This window comes from Electrophorus electricus, chromosome 25 (assembly GCF_013358815.1).
Source record: "Electrophorus electricus isolate fEleEle1 chromosome 25, fEleEle1.pri, whole genome shotgun sequence".
Classification (NCBI taxonomy): Eukaryota; Metazoa; Chordata; class Actinopteri; order Gymnotiformes; family Gymnotidae; genus Electrophorus; species Electrophorus electricus.
This window is the reverse complement of record NC_049559.1, coordinates 4,585,887-4,605,036: the sequence shown is the minus strand read 5'-3', so window position 1 is coordinate 4,605,036 and position 19,150 is coordinate 4,585,887. Positions and strand designations below refer to the sequence as shown.

Here is a 19,150-nt window from a genome sequence, read left to right as displayed (position 1 = left end):
TGTTTAAACATTGCTGAACAAAAGTACCATCGATGCATTCCTATTATGCTTTTTGCTGGTAAATTAAGTTAACCAATCAGAAATTGAGCATGACCTTGCTATGATGACACCTCGTGTCGAAACGCCTTACGGTGCATAATCCGTCAGCCGTTTTAACGCACCGTGTGTATGTCAGGAGTTTAAGTGGAGGGAATTGGAGGAGCAGAGGCAGTTACAGGAGGAGCAGGCCTACGTAGTCTCCCTGCAGCCGCCCCTGGAGCAGAGCAGAAAGGCCACGCAGACTGCACCCTCGGCTCAGAGGAGCAACAAGCCCCAGCAGCGGGGCTTGGCTGAAAAAAAAGTGCCGCTAGAGCAGCACCAGGACAAGAGCAAGACACAGCGATCCCAGCAACACGCCGCCCCAGAAAGGTCTCGAATCCCTCAGCTGCAGCATCCCACGGCAGACAGGACCAGATCCCCCCCGTTGCCGCAGCAGTCTGCACAGGACAAGGGCAGAGATCCACAGCTGCAGCAGGACTCTCAAGACAAAAGCAGGATCCCGCAACCTCAGCAAGTCCCGCAGCCTCAGCAAGGCCTTTCTTCGGCGGCTAGCTGTGTAGAAGTCCCGCAGCAAGACCAAACGCAATGCAGCTCAGTCTCCCGTCCCCCACCCCACACCCACGACGAGGGGCAAACCAGTCTGATGCTCCAGTCAGAATGTTCTGCCCCTGACTCTGAGCCAATCAGAGAGGTGAAGCATTAAACAGTTCTTACGACCTAATTTGCTAATAACTCTTTTGCTTGGACTGACGACGCTGCCTCTGCATAAAAGGGTACTACCATTTCTGCTTCATGCTTACTCACCTGCAGTAGTAATTCCAGGATTTTCATGCTTTTAACTCCCTCCTGATGTTTATGCTTTAATTGCAAGGCCAAAGATTTTGTGGTGTTGTAGAGTGTACTGATGGCACACTCACCGTAACAGACACATCCTCAGCAAAGATGAATTTCAGAGCCCTCATTGGAAGATAACCGGTACTCTGTCACTTCTGTATCTCACAGATGGCTTTTCGGTAGATTAATTAATGAGAAAAGGCAATAAATATATTTACCCATAAAGCTTGCATATTGTTCTCTCAGGGGTTTGTGCAGAGGTTGTGCATTGCATCTCAGCATTCTGCAGCATTTCCCTATGCTTTGCTTGCTTACAGTCTCTTCAGATAAAAACCTCATGATCCTGACCCATTTCAGATATGCTGAGCTTCTGGTTTTTTGCCACTTTGCTTTCTTTTCCTTTTCCAGCTTTTCTCACTTGGGCACCATTTTTTGTGCTTACAATCCACTCCTCTCACTCCCCATTCCATTTTGATTGGTCTCCTGTCGCAATCATAGAACTATGATTTATTCTCCTTGCTTTATTCTTTATTCTCCTTGCTCCTCATTTTCTATAAATCAGATTTTGTTTCGAACAAGAGCTTTAAAAATGTATTACTAACATGCTTATTTTGAACTAGTGTGCGCTGTAGTTTTTTCACTCCTGAGACAAATAATCCCATCCAAAACTCCTTTTATAGGTTAACCTGAACTTGCTGTTGCTGCTCTGTGTAAGTGTGTTTTGCTAGGATAAGTCCCACATTTTTTGCCCGTGGTTGATGTGTGTGTTTTTGTGGGCTTGCAGGCTGATGAGCGCCATCGCAGGAGTGCGCAGGGATCTCCGCAGCCTGCAGGGGCTCAGAAGCAGCCTCCTGCCGTCCCACCGCGTGCTGAACCGTTTCCCAATGGCAACACCTCAGAGCAGGCCCAGCCTCCTGCACATCGGCCTATGGAACCACAGGTAACCATGGGGATGGGTCATTTAGGGAACCCTGATGTGGGGGCTGGAAAATTAGCACTAGAATCCAGAAGCATATGAAATTGGTAACATCAACTACACTGGTGCAATGGGCTTAACAGACGTTTTGCTACCATTCACCTTGTTTGCAAATGTTACAAATGCAAATGTTGCTGTAATTTGCCATCAGAATTCACTCAACTGAGCTCTATTCCTGCGCTCACATTAGTCTCTCCCTCAAGAAATAGGAAGGTTCTTAGTTCATTTCTCATAAGTATTGTTTTTGCCATAAAATACCCTATTCATTTAAGAGGTTTACACCAGAATTGCCTGATCTTGACAGATAGCCAAATAATGGTCCATGTGTACTGTTCCAACATGGGTCTGCCTTGTTAAATCTTGTATTTGTTATTATTTTATTTTTTATTGGAAGCATGAAATACATCATAGGCTCTGTGCAATGTATGATGGAACAGCAGATGTGAGGGGTTGCAGAACAGTCAGAAGTTAAGGTTATCCTGAGCCCCTTCCTACATAATAATAGCTAACAACCTTTAAAAAAATTATTTTCTTTTAAAAAATTTTCCCAGTTTAGAAAACCAATTTCCACCCCATCAGGTTAACTCCCATGTCTAATGACAGCAGCCAATCAGGGAAGGTGAGACTTCCCTCGTGCAGCCAATCACTACATCTTTTCAAGAACTATTCAGCCCCTTCTGATACACAGACACCCCTCATCACTAACCCATCCATAATATCTCCCCTATGCAATAACATCTGTAACCCATCCCGCCCGTACGTCGCTAATACACATTGGGTTAAGGTGATTATGATTTAAGGAATTGATATACTGGATTTATAACTGTTGTCCTTAAAAAATTCAACACTAACTTTGCTTACATTCTAACATCTTTATAGGTAAGCAGGAGATTCTTGGCATGGCCCACGGTGGTCCGCTGGGTTAGGCTTAGGGTTGGTTAGAGTTAGTAAGGGTTTCCATGCTGGAACAACGGAAGTGCATTGCAGGGCTTAGGAAGATGTCATCAAAGATGTCAGAATGTTGCCACTTAGCCAGTTCACATTTTTCGTGGCTCTTGGCTACAGTTTGAAGACTGTAATTAGATGTCCACTTTTAATTTTTTTTCAAGAGTACATTTCTTCCTCTCACTCTCCATTCCCGGGTTGGCTTTTTCTTAGAACAGAGAAATTTTCACACCAGTAGCCTACCATTTCCTACCAGTAGCCACATCATCTGTAGTATAGTGTACCTTCCGTTTTTCACCTTTCACACTTGCTCTCCATCTTGCTCTCACAGAAATAGAGGAATTCCCCCAAAATGCTAACATTGCTAATGTTCAGTCAGAGCTAGTTGAGGGAGTGCACAGTTAACATTCAGTAAATGAAGTCAGGCTAGTGGGTCCCTTTACTCTGGTCTGTACTGTTGGCATGTTGCTGTTTGTCAAAGAGTCAAGGCTTATGCACTGCATTTTCACCCTTGCTGTTTTGACTGCTTGATTCTTTGTGTTCTCCTCGTCCCTCTGGGCTAGTTCGTAGGGGAACGTAAGCTTCCGCTCTACCTCTTTCTCTCGCTCTGCTTGCTCTCTTCTTTTCTTCACAGTGGATTCTTACTCTATTACAAGCAATCAAGTTTGTCTTTGTTCCTCTCTCTCATGCACTCTTACAACTTCCTTAGTTTTTACACTAACTGATTCACAGCTGGATGTACTATACCTGTTCTCTGTGATAAGTTACTTATCCATTGCTAAATTACTACTGTGTTTAATCTTTCTGTTTTGTACTTTGCTTTATTATAGAGAATGGCTTATATTCATGCTTTCTAGTGATGTCATGGGGGGAAACTGTGTGGTATCACGACTGATATGGATACTTATATTTAAGCCCAGAATTGTTAATAGAGAATTTTGCACTATAGAGCGTGCTGGTTGTTTGGAATTTCAATAGTAAATTTGACTTCTAGTAATATACCATATTGCAATGCAAAGCTGTCTCATCAAAGAGGAGTTCTGATCTGTCAAGATGTCCAAAAATGTCATAAGGCTGAGTTTTAAAGTTTTAAGTAGATAAATAGTCCAATTTTTGTCATTTTAATTTTGTTATTCTAGCTAGATTTTTTTTGTTTGTTTGTTTTGTTTGTATTTTTTGCTTGGTTGCTACTTGCTAAAACTTGTCGATTGCGTTGACTAAGCCAGTTGTCTGTAATGGCGCTAGGTAACTGTTGCTAGGTTACAGAAGTAAAGCATCTTGGCATGTGGTGTGATCTTATGCTGGCCAGTTTCCTAAATAACAAGCAACATATTTTACTGTCATGAGCATTGTGATTAAGTAAAAAGTGAGCTCCTCTAAGCAGAGATAAGGTGTGTTATCCCTGACCCTCTGACCCCATCCCATGACCACTCACCTTCCTTCATTTGCTTGTTTTTACCTTCGGTCCCACCTGGGAGTGTGTGTGTGTGTGTGTGTGTGTGTGTGTGTGTGTGTGTGTGTGTGTGTGTGTGTGTGTGTGTGTGTGTGTGTGTGTGTGTGTGTGTGTGTGTGTGTGTGTGTGTGTGTGTGTGATCTCACTCATGCTTATTAGAACTGTTTCTACAATTAAAAGCTTAAACCCTTAAACTCTTAGGGCTATGATACTTTTATATTAGTTTCAGTGTAGTTACTAAATAATTCACAGAAGTTACTGCATAATTTGCCTTACGATTAATAACGAAATACTAAGCACACAGGTTAAGATATTTGGGTGCAGGAAAGCAGTCCCATCAGTGTGGATGCAAAAGTGTTTTTTCTACATATTGTCCTTGTTTGTCTGAGTGCCTTCTATTTCCAAGTTGGAAACAGACATACTTCACTGCCGAGGTGTGTCGGTGTTTTCCTGTTAGACATGGATTCTTTCATCAGACTCGGTTTTCTAATGAGAAGAAGTATGCCGAGCCCTGAACATTAGGCTTTTTCATTCCTCTCCTTACAAAGAATGTATTGCAGTTAAAGTTAAAGTGGAAATGAGTGGTAAAAGAAGCATTTTAAGCATTCAGAGTTCCTCTCAGTTTTATGCGCATTAGCACTGTGACCCCATGACCTTCCTCTCCTGCTCTCAGTGCAGTCATTGACCTGTCATTCATACCCCATTGCTCCTCCTCTTTTCTTCACCCCACCCCCTCCCCACCCCTTTGTGTTTCTGCTCCTCCTGCTCCATCACGCTGTTACGCTTGCCTCTGGAAGGAGAGGCGGTTGCAGGAGGCCGTGCTAAAGAGCAGCTCAGCTGCACTTCACTCCATCCCTCGCTCCCACTCGTTCAGCGACCCAGCTCCCCCACTTGCTCAGCCCCGCCTCCAGCCTCCGCTCCCCCACCACAACCCGCCTCCCCACTCAAACCCCCCCGCGGCGGCCACCGGCACTGAGGAGCCGCCCCGGGTAAGCGTGAACCTCACCGCCACAGCTCTGAACGCCGCACAACTCTGTCTGCTCTGGTCAGTTTTTAGATGTCCTGATGGAAATATTGATGATCCAATGGGATTATTGATATGTTCCCATGCGGATGTTGAAAGCCTAAGATGGTGTCAACTGGCTAGTTCTAGCATGGCTATTTCAGGGTTTCTGGATGTGAGTGAATGTCTTTGGCTGGGTTCAGTGGTGTGCAGGCAGCATTGATGGGTTTCTTTCAAACCTAAAGTGTCTTTGTCATCCTCTGCTCCTACACACATACATATGACCCTGCCTGCATCTCTGGAAGGTTCCACTAAGAACAACCTCTAGGTCCCCTGTACACTCTCTCAGAGACGCATCTCTTCAGGCCACTGTGCTGGCTAGCAACCTTCTGGCTCAGAAGAATGTTGGAAGGTATGTGTGTCTGCCAGTTTGTGTATGTGTGTGTGTGTGTGTGTGTGTGTGTGTGCGTATTCTTGTTCAACCACACACTGCTTGGGTTTCGGTATAAATGTTGAACAGTTGTACCTGTCTCCATAGTAATGCTGAGCCACGGTTGCTATGGGAACGCATAGAGAGAATGGGCCCCAGGCCCAGCAGTAGCAGCAGCTCATCAGGGTCTAGCTCCACCTCAAGCACCTCCCACACAGGATCAGGAGAGAGACACAGACCACGCAGTGAGTACACACAGGTTTAGGGGAGAGAGACACACGCACACGCAAACACACACACACACACACACACACACGGGATCAAGGGAGAGAAACAAAGCCACACACATGGCTACACAAACAGACACACACAGTGAATTTTTCAAGTAAGGGGTGTCTGTGATATTACGTCATCTCTTACTGACCATCTGAGATCAGGTTTCAGTGACCTTCCAAAGGATTAGGAGAGATAAATACTCTACTGTATACAAACTAGACATCCTCTTTAAACAGAATAGAATTATTTAAACAGGTAGAATAATTGTTCATTCTGTTGAAGACAAAATTATACTTTGAGCAGCTTTTCAATGTTAAAAATGATTTTTTGAGAAGGTTTTAGAGATGCACATAAATCATAAGCATAGTTTAATGACCAGTCAAAATAAGCAGAGGTTTATGTTCTGACATATTTCTACTCCCCCCAAAGAAATGTGCAGACTGTGCTTATCCACATGTTTTAGCTAAATTTAGCGATTTTACTGCCCAATATTTCAAAAGCCTGCAAAGTTGAGCGTGATAACTTGTGGAGCTGCTAACCCTCAGAAGCACAATAGCAGTAATCTCTTAACAGCAAGTTATTTAAGTATCAGAATAAGCCCTCATAATTTTTTTTTAGTTTGATTAAAGTTTATTAAAGTTTAAATGCTTCCAATCATTAAAATGCAGAGTGGAGCCTTTGTATATCTTTAAAAAGACAATAAAGGGTCCCTGCATAACTCAAAAAACTTTTATACGTTGAACCTGAGGCTCTGCAGCGTTGTGTGTGCAGTTATGATGCTTCTGTCTCTCTCTGCAGCCTCTTCTAAGTCTGAAGGTTCCCAGCAGTGGGTGGAGCATGCGTCGAAAAAACCAGAGGAGAAGAAGGATTTAGTTCGGCCAGGGCGTCTGGTGGTGAGAGAACCCTGAGCCGTAGCAGAGCAGTGTGTGTGTGTGTGTGTGTGTGTGTGTGTGTGTGTGTGTGTGTTTAAAGAATTTCCTAAAACATGCCTTTGGAAATATGCTGGAGTCTGGTTTCTGATCTGACTTCTCTTTTGGTACATGCAGTGCTTTGTTGTATATTTGTTCCTGTGTTTGTTCATGATCCACCACTATGGATTGCTGTTGCGTGATCTTCTGGTGTGGTTCTTATAGGCTGATGTGGTAAGCATGAGAAGGTTGTTCTGAAGAACGGAGAACGCGTGTTGACTTAACTGAAGTACTAATGGCTTGTCTTGTACTAATGGCTTGTGTCCTCTCTTGGGCTTGGACTGTAACCTCGGTGTCACATAACTGCATTAACACTACCTGATAACTACTGCATCTCTCATCACAGCCGCTGGTGCTCGTTGGGCTCACTGGAAGGTTGTGCTGCTCTATATGGCACCTGTAGGAAATCTGCATTCGGTTCATTTTTTCATTTATTTTTCTTTCTTTCTTTGTTCTTTTGCTTAGCTTTTGTTCTTGTTGGCTTCCAATTGGTGTTCAAGCCTTTAAAATCAGCCTGTGATGGCCAACCAGCACAGAGCATTTCACCCACACGTCAACCCTGAATGGCAAAACTAAACAGCCTTTTCAAAATAAGAGTGCATCATCAAGCTGTGAATGTTAAAAAGCATGAGCATAAAGACAGCCTGAGAGAGAGAGAGCGAGAGAGAGAGAGAGAAAGAACAAAGAGTGGAATTATGCTTTTAAATGTTACTACCGCATCTTCTTCTGTGACTACTAAACTTCTCAGAGGGAGAGGGAGAAATCTGAGTGAAAAGAGAGAGCACTCAAACAGTCAGTGGGAGAATATTCACCTTTAACCTGTGACCCCTGAACTACAGGATTTGACCGCGCTGGCTAAAGAGCTTCGAGCTGTGGAGGACGTTCGGCCGCCTCACAAGGCAACCGACTATTCCTCCTCCAGCGAGGACTCTGGAACCACTGATGATGAGGATGACGAAGAGGTGGACCAGGAGGGCGGAGAGGAGTCCACCTCTGGCCCAGAGGACTCCCGGGGAGGGTAGGCAGATCCTGCAGACCCCGTACAAATCCTTAGCGGGAATAATACAGGCCCCAAAAACTGGTGCTAAGAGTCATTGCCAGTCGTCTTTGTGTAATGTTAAATGGAGCTTCGTTTGTTATTTGAAAAGTTAGCCTTATAGTCTATATGTCTTTATTGTTATTATCTAATTTTTTATTATTATGGCTTAAATCTTTATTATTATGGTTTGTCTCTAAGCATTATGGTCTAATTCTGTATTATGGTTTGACAATTTAAGCATTATGATCTAACCCTATGACTGTCAAACAGCAGTCAGTGACTAAGTAAATGTAATCTTAAGATCAGTGTGTAGGGGATGAGTCACATACGTGGGAGATGAGAGCCTTTTTGTTTGATTGACAGCTCATCCAGATTGAGCAATGGTGAGACAGAGTCAGTGAAGACAATGGTTGTCCATGACGATGGTGACGAGGCTGCCTCTGTTCCATGCAAGGACAGCACACTGGTTGTGCGACAGGTACCAAACACACAGTGCACCGGGTCTAAACCACGTGTAGTGCCACATTATTAAACCATCAGGTCTATACAAGAGGGAGAAAATGTACAATGTGTAAAAGACTTGGGTTCAATTTCAGCATGCCTCTGATTGTACATGCTGCAAATATATATATATATATATATATAGGGAGTTGAATCAACCTAAGATAGCATTCACACAGCTTACCCAGCACATACGCTGTAACCATAACAACAGCGCAATGACTTGCCTGTGTCTGGTGTCATACCAGTTAGCTACATTACTGTAAGTAGCATTTTGTTCCCCTAATATTTACCTGTGTTGAGGAGGCTGGACGACATAATATTTGTGATTTGACCTGTCATATTAAAGCACAGAAGCATTATGGGTAACTGCCACCCCTCTGAACAGCTCTTTTTTTATTTATCATGACTGGTGAGATGATTAAAAAGCAGTCGAATGTGTATCAAATCTGCAAGCTCTTGATTCTGCCAGAAAAATGTGTGGGTGGCAAGACTCTCTGGCTGCAGTCAGAACTCTCTGAAATTAGGCAGTCTTGTTATCACAGCTCTTTGTAACATGTTTATTGTGGGGATTCATTTTGTGGTGAAAACACATTACATTGTATAGCCATGTACATTATATATACACACTACATAAAACAGTATAGTGCAGTCTGAGTTCCTGCACAGCCCTTTTCAGATAATTTATTTCTCATTAATCAGCTTAAACCATTTACCGCTGTTGTTGACACCTTGTGACCTCATTATGCATTCCATACATATATATATATATATATATACACACTTTTATTTTTTATTGTTTTGCTTATTTATGTTCCTATTAAGGTTTTTTTCCCATTGAAGACCAGAGTTCAATAGGAATTAAGCCTTGGATCTCCAGATCATTCACTCCTACTACTCCTTCATCCTTTAGTTGCTTTGCCTGAGAAAAAAGATGTCAAATTACTGAACTAAACATGCTTCAAGTTGCCTTGAAAATGCCATTCTTCTGGAAAGCTACTTTTTGGTTTAAAAAGTTTGAGTAAGGAGCTAAATTAGGCAGTATGAGTAGGCAATATGAGACTGAGGCGCCATAACTAGCACAGGAAGAATGGCGAAGGGATGAAGACATTGGGGTAGCAGAGACCCATTAAAGCTGACAGTGTACTGTTGAGTGTGTACGACATTACATCAAGCAGCTGCAGTAGTCAGAATATTCAGTCTTTGCACATTTTACCTTGTATTTCTATGAGGGACAAAGTTTAAAGTTTTAAGTTTTTTCAGAACTCTAAGAGACAGCACAAAAATCACAAGCAAGCAAACGCTGCTAGTTAGAAGATGTTTGTAGAGTTAGGTGACTGTAACCAAGAGGCTGTAGGTGGACATGGATTGAGAAAAAATGTAAATCATAAGAAGAAATAAGAACTGTAGGAAATAATAAGACAAACAGGAAGTGGTAATAAATAATGCAGTAAGTTGCCTTTTTCAGTACAAGTTAATTACCTTTATTATTTAATCTCGCAGTAACTGTTCAGTAGCAACAGCTCTGTAAAATGTGTTTCTTCTCTAGAGGCAGTGTCTAATTTACTTGGCTAAATTTAGAGTTGCTTTGTGACAAAAATATTTCCGCTAAATAATAATCAGCTAGATGTTACTTCCAGAGCACAGCAGACATTCTACTTCTTCTTAATTCCAGAGCTCAGGGGATATAAAAAAGCGGCCTGTGCCGATGCCAGGGGCGGGCTTTAGCCCTGCCGCTGGGGTGGATCTGCAGGGGATCCAGGACCGGAATGGTTTTTCAGGCCGAGTTCACCTCCTGCCTGACCTGCTCCAGCAGAGTCGGCCTTCACCCCCTTCCTCTTGCCCCTCCACCCCCTCCTCATCCTCATGCCACAGCAGTCCCGCCCTGTCCCCACTCACGCCCCCGGACAGACTGCTCAGCCTCCTGGAGGTACGTCCTGCTGCAGTCCATAGCGCCCTGCTCTGGACTGGCTGAGTAGCAACTTAGAAGCCTTCCCCTGAAGACGCCCTCAGACTAACCATGACAGGATTAAGGCAAACCTGCAGCAGCTTTCTCTTTATCCTCTTCTAATTCTTTTTTTCTGTTTGCCCTTTCACCTCTGCTCTGCTGTATTTCTCCACCTGGTGCACTGTATTGGAAGTAAGGGCAGTGTTGGTTATGAGAAAGGGCAGTGTTGGGTATGGGAAAGGATAGTGTTGAGTATGGCAAACAGTAGTGTTGACTTAGGACACATGGCGGCTAAACACCTTCTGGTATCATTTTTACTGCTCAGTGCATAATGTCTGTTGCTTACTTTTAACACTTCTTTACTTTCTTTAATCCAGGACATTATGTAACAGATTTTCTCTAAAAACTGGGAGATTAATAATCCAAATTTTATTTCCATTTTCTGTTCTCTTTTCCTTTCTGTCTTGCCTTTGCAAACATCATTGCCCCCTTATCTTATTGCACGCACGTTAAGTTTTATCCGTTAGCCATCAAACCACTGAGTTTTACATTTGTGTGTGTCTATATTTTCTGGTATTCTGCCTGCTTTACACTATGTTCCCATTATAATGTTACTAGAACTGCAGTGTTACTGTTAAGGCAGAATTAAAGTTTAATCACTTTTAGATGGCCAACACTAAAGCATAACAAAACAGTTGGTAGTAGCTGATAATACCTTATGAGCACTCAGTTAAAATAGTTTCATGCATTTATTATGCAAAACGATGGGGGGAAGCTTTTACAGAAGTTACTGATTTGTTTTTCTTGATGCATAGAATGTATCTGTCAATACAAGTTAGTTCCTGATTATAATATAAGTTCTGAGAAAAACAGTAACTCTTTGATTTGTTGGCCCTTTTAATTTAGAATTTTTTTTGCCTATTTTCAACAGTTAATACATAGCTCAATTATGTGAAAATGTGTAGACATTGTGGCATTGTGTCTATAGGCATTCAGAATTTGACCTACAAAGTCATTTACAAATGTCATTGTTCTTAGACACTGACAATAATGCTAGTGCATTATGTTGTATGCTTTAGTAGGGAACGTCATATAGGTGTTTCATATAGGTGTAAACGTTGTGGAGTTGATGGAGCTGATTTGCGGAGTTTACCAATAATTTTTTGCTTGCATTTAAGATTATGCCAGATTAAGCAGTTTTACTGTACAGTGTTTGATTCTTTACAAACTTCCCATGTACAGTCCCAGTCCAGCACTGCACAGAAGCACAAGTCCTCCTCTTCCTTCACTCCGTTCATTGACCCACGGCTCCTCCAGATCTCTCCATCCACTGGTAGTGCCCTCAACAACGCGGGTGAGTAACTTAGGGGATAAGTAAATAGAGGGTGAGTCACAGTCTATAACCATCTATCTAATATTGTTGAGTCCCTCAACAATGTGGATGAATAACTCAGGGGTGAGTAATTGAGGGAGTGATTAATAACTCAGCCCAGACACCATCCCAAGGTCACTCCTACTTTTCCCACTGAAGAGCAGGACTTGCCTTCTGGCATCCTCACTGTCCTGTAGAGCTGTAGGGTTTTACCCTGTCGCACTGTAGTTATAGCCTGGAAGGTACAGTTTTACCTTGTAGAGCTGTATGCTTCAGCCTATAGGGCTGTAGGTTTGGGAGTTGGCACTTTGTTGCCTTGTTCTGCTGTCTAATGAAATATAGAACTTATTAAATATAGAAAAATTGTGAACAAAAAACAATTGATTGCAGGTTTTGAAGGCAGCTATCTTATCTCAAAAAGCTGAGAAAAGGTTAAGAACGTCATCTTAAATACAGTTGTTGATAATAGGAAATTACTACTGACAAATCCTACTAATAAAACGTTTGTCACCTAAGTCCAAACATTGTAATGTTTATATTTAGGAGTATTTAATAAGGTTTATTTTTTGCCAAATTCGGGCAAGTGGTCTTTGTGGATGGAGTTTCCCCAAAGTTTCACAAAGACCTAATGAAAGTAACCAGTTTACACAAATGTTTACATAAATGTTTCATTAATCTTTGCACTTTGACTTGAAAATAATTTGAAGAAAATAATGCAAAAATGATTCAAACTTGAAACTTGATTCAAAGTGAATGGTATGACAGCATCTGACCTCAAAATATCAAAATAAAGGAAATATTCTGTCAGAAGGAATTTTTTTGCAAAAGATAGATAAATATTGTTTCCATCATAAGACAAGTACAAAGAGCTAAAGTCCTGTTGTCTTTACCTCCACTGGTCTCCTCAGGTTACAGTAATGATGCAAGACTGCAGGAGGCCCTAAGGCAGGATGCGTCCCGCAAGGGCTCAGTGGTCAATGTCAACCCCGTTAACACCAGGCCTCAGAGTGACACTCCGGAGATCCGAAAGTACAAGAAGAGGTTTAATTCTGAGATCCTCTGTGCTGCTCTCTGGGGTGAATATTGCATTCTCTCTCTCTCTCTCTCTCTCTCCCCTTCACCTCCTCACCAACTCACACACACACAGCTTTGCATGTTCCCACTGTCTGGAAATACACCTATGAGCCATAACATCAAAACCACCTGCCTAATACTGTGTAGGTCCCCCTTATGCCATCAAAACACATTTGATCTGTTGAGGTATGGACTCTACCAGACCTCTGAAGGTGTCCTGTGGTATCTGACTCCCAGTATTTAGTAGCAGAGCCTTTAAATCATTTAAGTTACCAGGTGGGGCCTCCTTGGATCAGACTAGTTTTTCCAGACCATTCCAGAGATGCTTGATCAGACTGAGATTTGGGGAATTTGGAGCCCAACTCAACACCTTGAACTCTGTCATGTTCCTCTAACCATTCCTGATCAGTTTTTGCAGTGTGATAGGAAGCTGTCTAATGACAGAGGCCACTGCCATTAGGGAATTGTTTAGAAGAAGTGCACTTGGTCTGCAGCATTGTTTAGGTATGTAACATGTAACATCCATATGAATGTCAGGACCCAAGTTTCCCAGCAGAACACTGCCCAGTGCAACACATTGCCTCTGCCGGCATGCCTTCTTCCCATAGTCCATTACTGAGCCATCTTCTCCAGGTGGTGCAATTTGTGCTACAGTAGCTCTTCTATGGGATCTATGGGATCAGACCTCGCAGGCTAGACTTTGCACCCCATGAATATAAGCGAGTTTTTGGCCACCATGACCCTGTCACCAATTAACCAGTTGTCCTTCCTTGGGACACTGTTGGTAGGTACTAACCACTGCATTTTGGAAACAGCCTGCAAGACCTGCCATTTTGGAGATAGTCTGGACCAGTCATCTGGCTATCACAATTTGAGTCTTGATACTTGTGTTCCATGGAAGTTGAATGATTTGCTGTTCTTGAAGCTCAAGGAGCTCAAAGCTCAAAGGGCTTGAGGTAAGGCCTCAAGACAAGATCAGATTTTGACCACTGCCATAAAGTAGAAGGAAGCAGGTCCATTTGTGACCTTGTATGTAAGAGATGTGGATCCCCTCCATGTTGCCTGATAAGAGTGTCCTTCCAGGTAGGACTTGAACCATTTCCATGCTGGGCTGGTGATTTCTAAGTCAAAGAGTACTGACAGAAGGCTCTTGTGGTTCACATTGTCGTTCATCTGCTGATGGCACAGAGACATTTTCTAGCATCAAAGTTAGATGCTTTACCACCGATGAGCAGGTCTACTCCAGTGTTGGCATCATCTCTGCACTAACATTCAAATAAAAGAGAAAGATGTAGTTAGGAGGATCACAGGGTGACCACAGTCCTGAAGACTCAGAAATACAGTATTGAACATGGTCATCACAAATCCCAGTGAATGTGTGAAGTAGCTGGATGGCAGCATCAACATCTCAGATTACCAGAAAACTATAACTGTGGGCCCCAGGCTCTGTACCTTTATGTACAGGAAAACTAACCAAAAGCTTAAAAATGTAAGTCTTTAACCGAGATTTAAAAATTGGGTGTGTGTGAGTTCCTAAGCTCTAAGGCCCCTAAACGAGGGGGTTTAGAGGGGAAGGTTCTTCTCCTAGCTGTAGTCCTACATGGAAGGTTATTGTATTGATGTCTGTGATAGTGACATCTGAGCATTTATGTCTCTGTATGATATTGATGTCTGACCTTATGCATGTGAAATATGTATGATTGTAACTTTTTGTTAATGTACCTTTCCCGTGGATTGTTTTTTTTACTGGTGTGTAATCACAGAGGAAAACCAGTATACATTTATGTAAAGTGATTTATTAATAAATATGTTGGATTGATTTGATTTTAATAGGAGATCTTTGGTCTCTTTCTCTCCCTTTCACTCCCAGGTGTGAATCTTTTAGTTGGGACGGAGAGTGGCCTGATGTTGCTTGACCGTAGTGGTCAAGGAAAGGTCTACCCCCTCATCAACCGCAGACGCTTTCAGCAAATGGATGTCCTGGAAGGTTTAAATGTGCTGGTAACTATATCAGGTAGGTTACCTACACAAGTTTCCTTCCTCTAGCTATTGATTTACAGACCTAAAAGTGAAGGGCCTGTGCAAAGTATATTCAGAGTTAGGGTTAGATTTTTCAGGTCTTATGCATCATTAAAATACACTAGGCTTTATCTTTTATTGTATTTTTCTTGCTTGTTTTTTTCTCATTGCTGTCATACCTGCAGCATCTGCTAGCAACAGCCAATATTACTTTTCTTGTCTGATGTTTTGATAATTAAATCTGGAATAATGTCTCAAGGCCTGGTTGGATTTTGCATTCTGGAGTGTGGAGTGCGACATACAGTTACAGGTTTTCATTTATAAACGTATTCCACTAGACTCTTCATGGCAAAAGGTCTGAAATTCAATTCACATCAAAATTGTATAAAACGCACTTTTCTGTTCTTGTTTTTGTATTGTGTACTATTAAATGGTGGCTGTGCTCATTACCTATTATGGACATCACTCACTCTCTCCTACACAGTTTCTTGCAGAGAACAGAACTAGTAACTCGTTTTTTTTCTCTTTCTTCTCGTGTAGTGCTCAACTTTCTCTCTATATTATCTTTAGTGCAATGAGGAAGCGTTGCTAAGGCTATCGTAATAGGTTTCCACCAGCAAAGGAAATTGAGCAAGTCATCTGTTCAGAGTGGGTCTAAATTTAACCCAAAAATTATTCCATTACATAATAATGGAGTACGAAAGTAAAGGCATTGCTTCAACAGACTGACAGGGTAAGGTAAATGTGGTAAATATGCCTTGTTGTTTCTGATTTTTAAAAGGCTTCTGTTTTGTTTTCAAAGGGTTAGAAACATTAGAATAAAAATGCAGGCATTGTGGGGTTTATTTATTTTGGGTGTGGAAGGAGAAACAGCAGGCATGCATGTATTAAATCATACAGAATACTGAAAAGGACATAACAGATAAAACAGTGTTTTATCATATCATAACTGTCTTATCAATAGCTTTATACACACTATAATAGCTGCTTTGGACTCTTTCATGAGGAGTAGTGGAATTTCCATCAGTCTGATGTGCTGTCGAGAACCAGCCCCTCATCTTTGCAGCAGTTTAATGGCGTGACATAAGCATTGTCAGAGCTTAAACTTATATTTGAGTGCAGGTTAGCACAGTCAGAGTCGAGCATATCCAATGCCTGTCTCACAAAGAGAGCTGTCCATGTTCAGAGTGAAGGGCAAGAAGAAATGCAAAGAGAGACCTGTGGTTGTGTTTTGTTGTTTTCTAATATCCGCATCCTTACAGCGATGCGAGTGTCCAGCCGCACACTACCCCAGTGTGCTCCTGTGCTTTCCTTGGCATTACCCCATGGAGAAGGAGCTCAATGCTGTAGGAGTCATTAGTCACTGCTCTAGGTCCTGTAGTGTTGCCATCTGTGATGTTCATGTTAGCTGATGAACCTGCATCTTCGGTTTCTGGAAATGATGACAATGTTTCTCTGTAATTGTTTTACTGTCATCCAGTTTTACTGTCATCTGTGGGGTTTTTTTTTGTTTTGCTGTTTTATGTCCATTCAGGGGGGGTTTTCTTTCATTTTTTTGTGCTTTACCATCATATGTCATATGATCCACCATAAATATAGCTACCCAGCAATAAATGCACACCCACACCTGCCCCTGCTGTAAATGTAACAGTCATGTAACTAAACAAATCAAGGGATTTTTAGGGGGGTGGGGGGATGCTAGTCTTTTAAATTTGAACCTTGGATAGTCTAGTAAATGTTTTCTTTTTTTTTTTTGCTTGTTTCTTTTCAGGATGTTGGTTTTGCACTAAATATATTTATTCATGCATTCGATTCATGTTAGGTTTCCATTTAGGACCCTAGTGGACCTGCAGGTTTCGCTGATCTATAAAAATCCTTTCAGAATCTACATGTTTTTGAGTGGCACAGAAACAAAGAGTGGGCACTCAGACTCTGTAGATGGCAGGCAGTTTTTTAATGAGATCTACTGTGAATCACAACAACCCATCTGGCTAATCAGTGTCTAGTTTTTCTTTCTTCATTTGTCCTATTCTCCTGAGTTAAACTGAATTAACAGGCTGAATTTCCAACTCCTACAGCAGAATTTTGACATATGAATGGTGAAAGCATACCATACACCCATTTCTCTGCCTCATTCTCTGTCTTTCTCCTAATTTCTTTGATGCAGGGAAAAAGAATAAGTTGCGTGTGTACTATCTTTCCTGGCTGAGAAACAAGATTCTTCACAATGACCCAGAGGTAGAGAAAAAACAGGGTTGGACCACTGTAGGGGACCTGGAGGGGTGCGTCCACTACAAAGTTGGTATGTGTCCTGTTTCTCCTCAGATAAACTTATAATAGTGTTATTTATCTGTATAATAGTGTTATTTAGTCTTATAATAGCATGACTATAATAGCATGAATTTTCAATAGCAATTAAACATTGTTTTGTGCATAATATTGGGAATTTATTACTACAGTAATTATTTGATTTGCTTCTTTTTGGTCCTGTTTTTAAAACTGTGAGCCAGGCATAGAGTGTCAGTCTTAGCCTGATGCTGTTTTCATGTGTTGCACTGAAACTCTCTCTTCTTGTTTGGATTTGTTCCAGTGAAGTATGAGAGAATCAAATTCTTGGTCCTTGCACTGAAGAACTCCGTGGAGGTGTATGCATGGGCACCAAAACCCTACCATAAGTTCATGGCTTTCAAGGTCAGTCAGTTTCAAATGGTTGCATAGTCTTTTAATGACTGAAATGTGTGTGCTTCAGACAGATATGTGAACCTTTGCAAATACTGACGTCATGAGGTTGTTAAAGTCCAGTGTTATAGCAGTGGCAAAACTGAAAGGTTATAATTGGTTGTAATTTGTCTTGTGCCAAATTAATACTCTTATTATTTTAAATAAATTCTAAACTGAATTAACTAATTTAATTATCTTTTTTATCAGTCTTTTGGTGACCTAGTACACAAGCCACTCTTAGTTGATTTGACGGTGGAGGAAGGTCAGAGGTTAAAAGTCATCTATGGCTCCTGCTCAGGATTTCATGCAGTGGATGTAGATTCAGGAGCGGTGTATGACATCTATCTGCCCACTCACGTATGTCACATAGTGAACACACTCACATACACACACACACTATTTAGGAGCGGTGTATGACATCTATCTGCCCACTCACGTATGTCACACGGTGAACACACTCACATGCACACTATTCAGGAACGGTGTATGACATCTATCTACCCACTCATGTATGTAACACAGTGAACACACTCACATACACACACACACACACACACACACACACACACACACACACACACACACACACACTATTCAGGAGCGGTGTATGACCTCTATCACGTATGTAACACAGTGAACACACTCACATACACACACACACACACACACACACAACTATATACTAACAAACATATACACACACACACACACACACACACACACACACTTTTCAGGAGCGGTGTATGACATCTATCTGCCCACTCCTGTATGTAACACAGTGAACACACGTACGTAAGTCCGCACTCACATACACACACACCCACCTATATACTAACAAACACACACACACCTATACATTTCCAAACACATGCTCATGCTCGCTCGCTCATTCTCTCACACACATATACACACACACACAAACACACACAACCTTATGCACTTACAAACACGTGCCCACCCACACATACAAACACCCCCCCACCTAAAAACTTACAAGTACTTACTCACAAACATAAACTTGTACACTAATAAACACAAACACATGCTCTCACACACATGCAAGCACACACAGGAAAATACTAACACAAGGTCCCCCTCCCAAATACTAACAATCTCATACTTCCATGCCTATACACTCAAACACATAGTCACATCCATACACTTACAAACAAGGTCTCACATACACACCCATACACTTACAAATATGAACTGACACATTCACATTTTGTATTGTGCGATGTACAGATCCAGACCAGTATTCAGTCCCATGCCATCATCATCCTGCCCAACACAGATGGGATTGAACTTCTAGTGTGTTATGAGGATGAGGGAGTGTATGTCAATACCTATGGCCGCATCACTAAAGATGTGGTGCTACAGTGGGGAGAGATGCCCACTTCTGTGGGTATGTAAAGAACACCCCCAAACATGCACATTTGTATGCCAGACATGCTGGAATTTCAAATTGCACTCACATAACACATGACCAGTAGAATACAGTTGTCCAAGGAGAATACATTTTAATTTAATTTAGTTTAATTTAAGTTTAATA

The 19,150-nt window shown here is 41.8% G+C and overlaps 1 protein-coding gene across 9 annotated transcripts in view; it reads left to right on the top strand.

Annotated features, from left to right (window-relative positions):
- The window catches only part of map4k4 (mitogen-activated protein kinase kinase kinase kinase 4), a 55,207-nt gene that overhangs the window by 30,633 nt on the left and 5,424 nt on the right, over positions 1-19,150 (top strand). Inside the window, exons 15-31 of one of the 9 annotated variants that reach the window (XM_027006852.2) lie at positions 176-730; positions 1,658-1,813; positions 5,045-5,236; positions 5,556-5,662; positions 5,789-5,925; positions 6,755-6,849; positions 7,090-7,098; positions 7,764-7,942; positions 8,327-8,441; positions 10,140-10,394; positions 11,655-11,766; positions 12,693-12,860; positions 14,729-14,872; positions 17,045-17,179; positions 17,468-17,568; positions 17,806-17,955; positions 18,844-19,003. In XM_027006852.2, coding sequence (XP_026862653.2) covers positions 176-730; positions 1,658-1,813; positions 5,045-5,236; positions 5,556-5,662; positions 5,789-5,925; positions 6,755-6,849; positions 7,090-7,098; positions 7,764-7,942; positions 8,327-8,441; positions 10,140-10,394; positions 11,655-11,766; positions 12,693-12,860; positions 14,729-14,872; positions 17,045-17,179; positions 17,468-17,568; positions 17,806-17,955; positions 18,844-19,003 — 2,770 coding nt within the window. The remainder of the gene's footprint in view (positions 1-175; positions 731-1,657; positions 1,814-5,044; positions 5,237-5,555; positions 5,663-5,788; positions 5,926-6,754; positions 6,850-7,089; positions 7,099-7,763; positions 7,943-8,326; positions 8,442-10,139; positions 10,395-11,654; positions 11,767-12,692; positions 12,861-14,728; positions 14,873-17,044; positions 17,180-17,467; positions 17,569-17,805; positions 17,956-18,843; positions 19,004-19,150) is intronic. The other 8 variants (XM_027006858.2, XM_027006854.2, XM_027006853.2 and 5 more) reach the window with 8 other exon arrangements.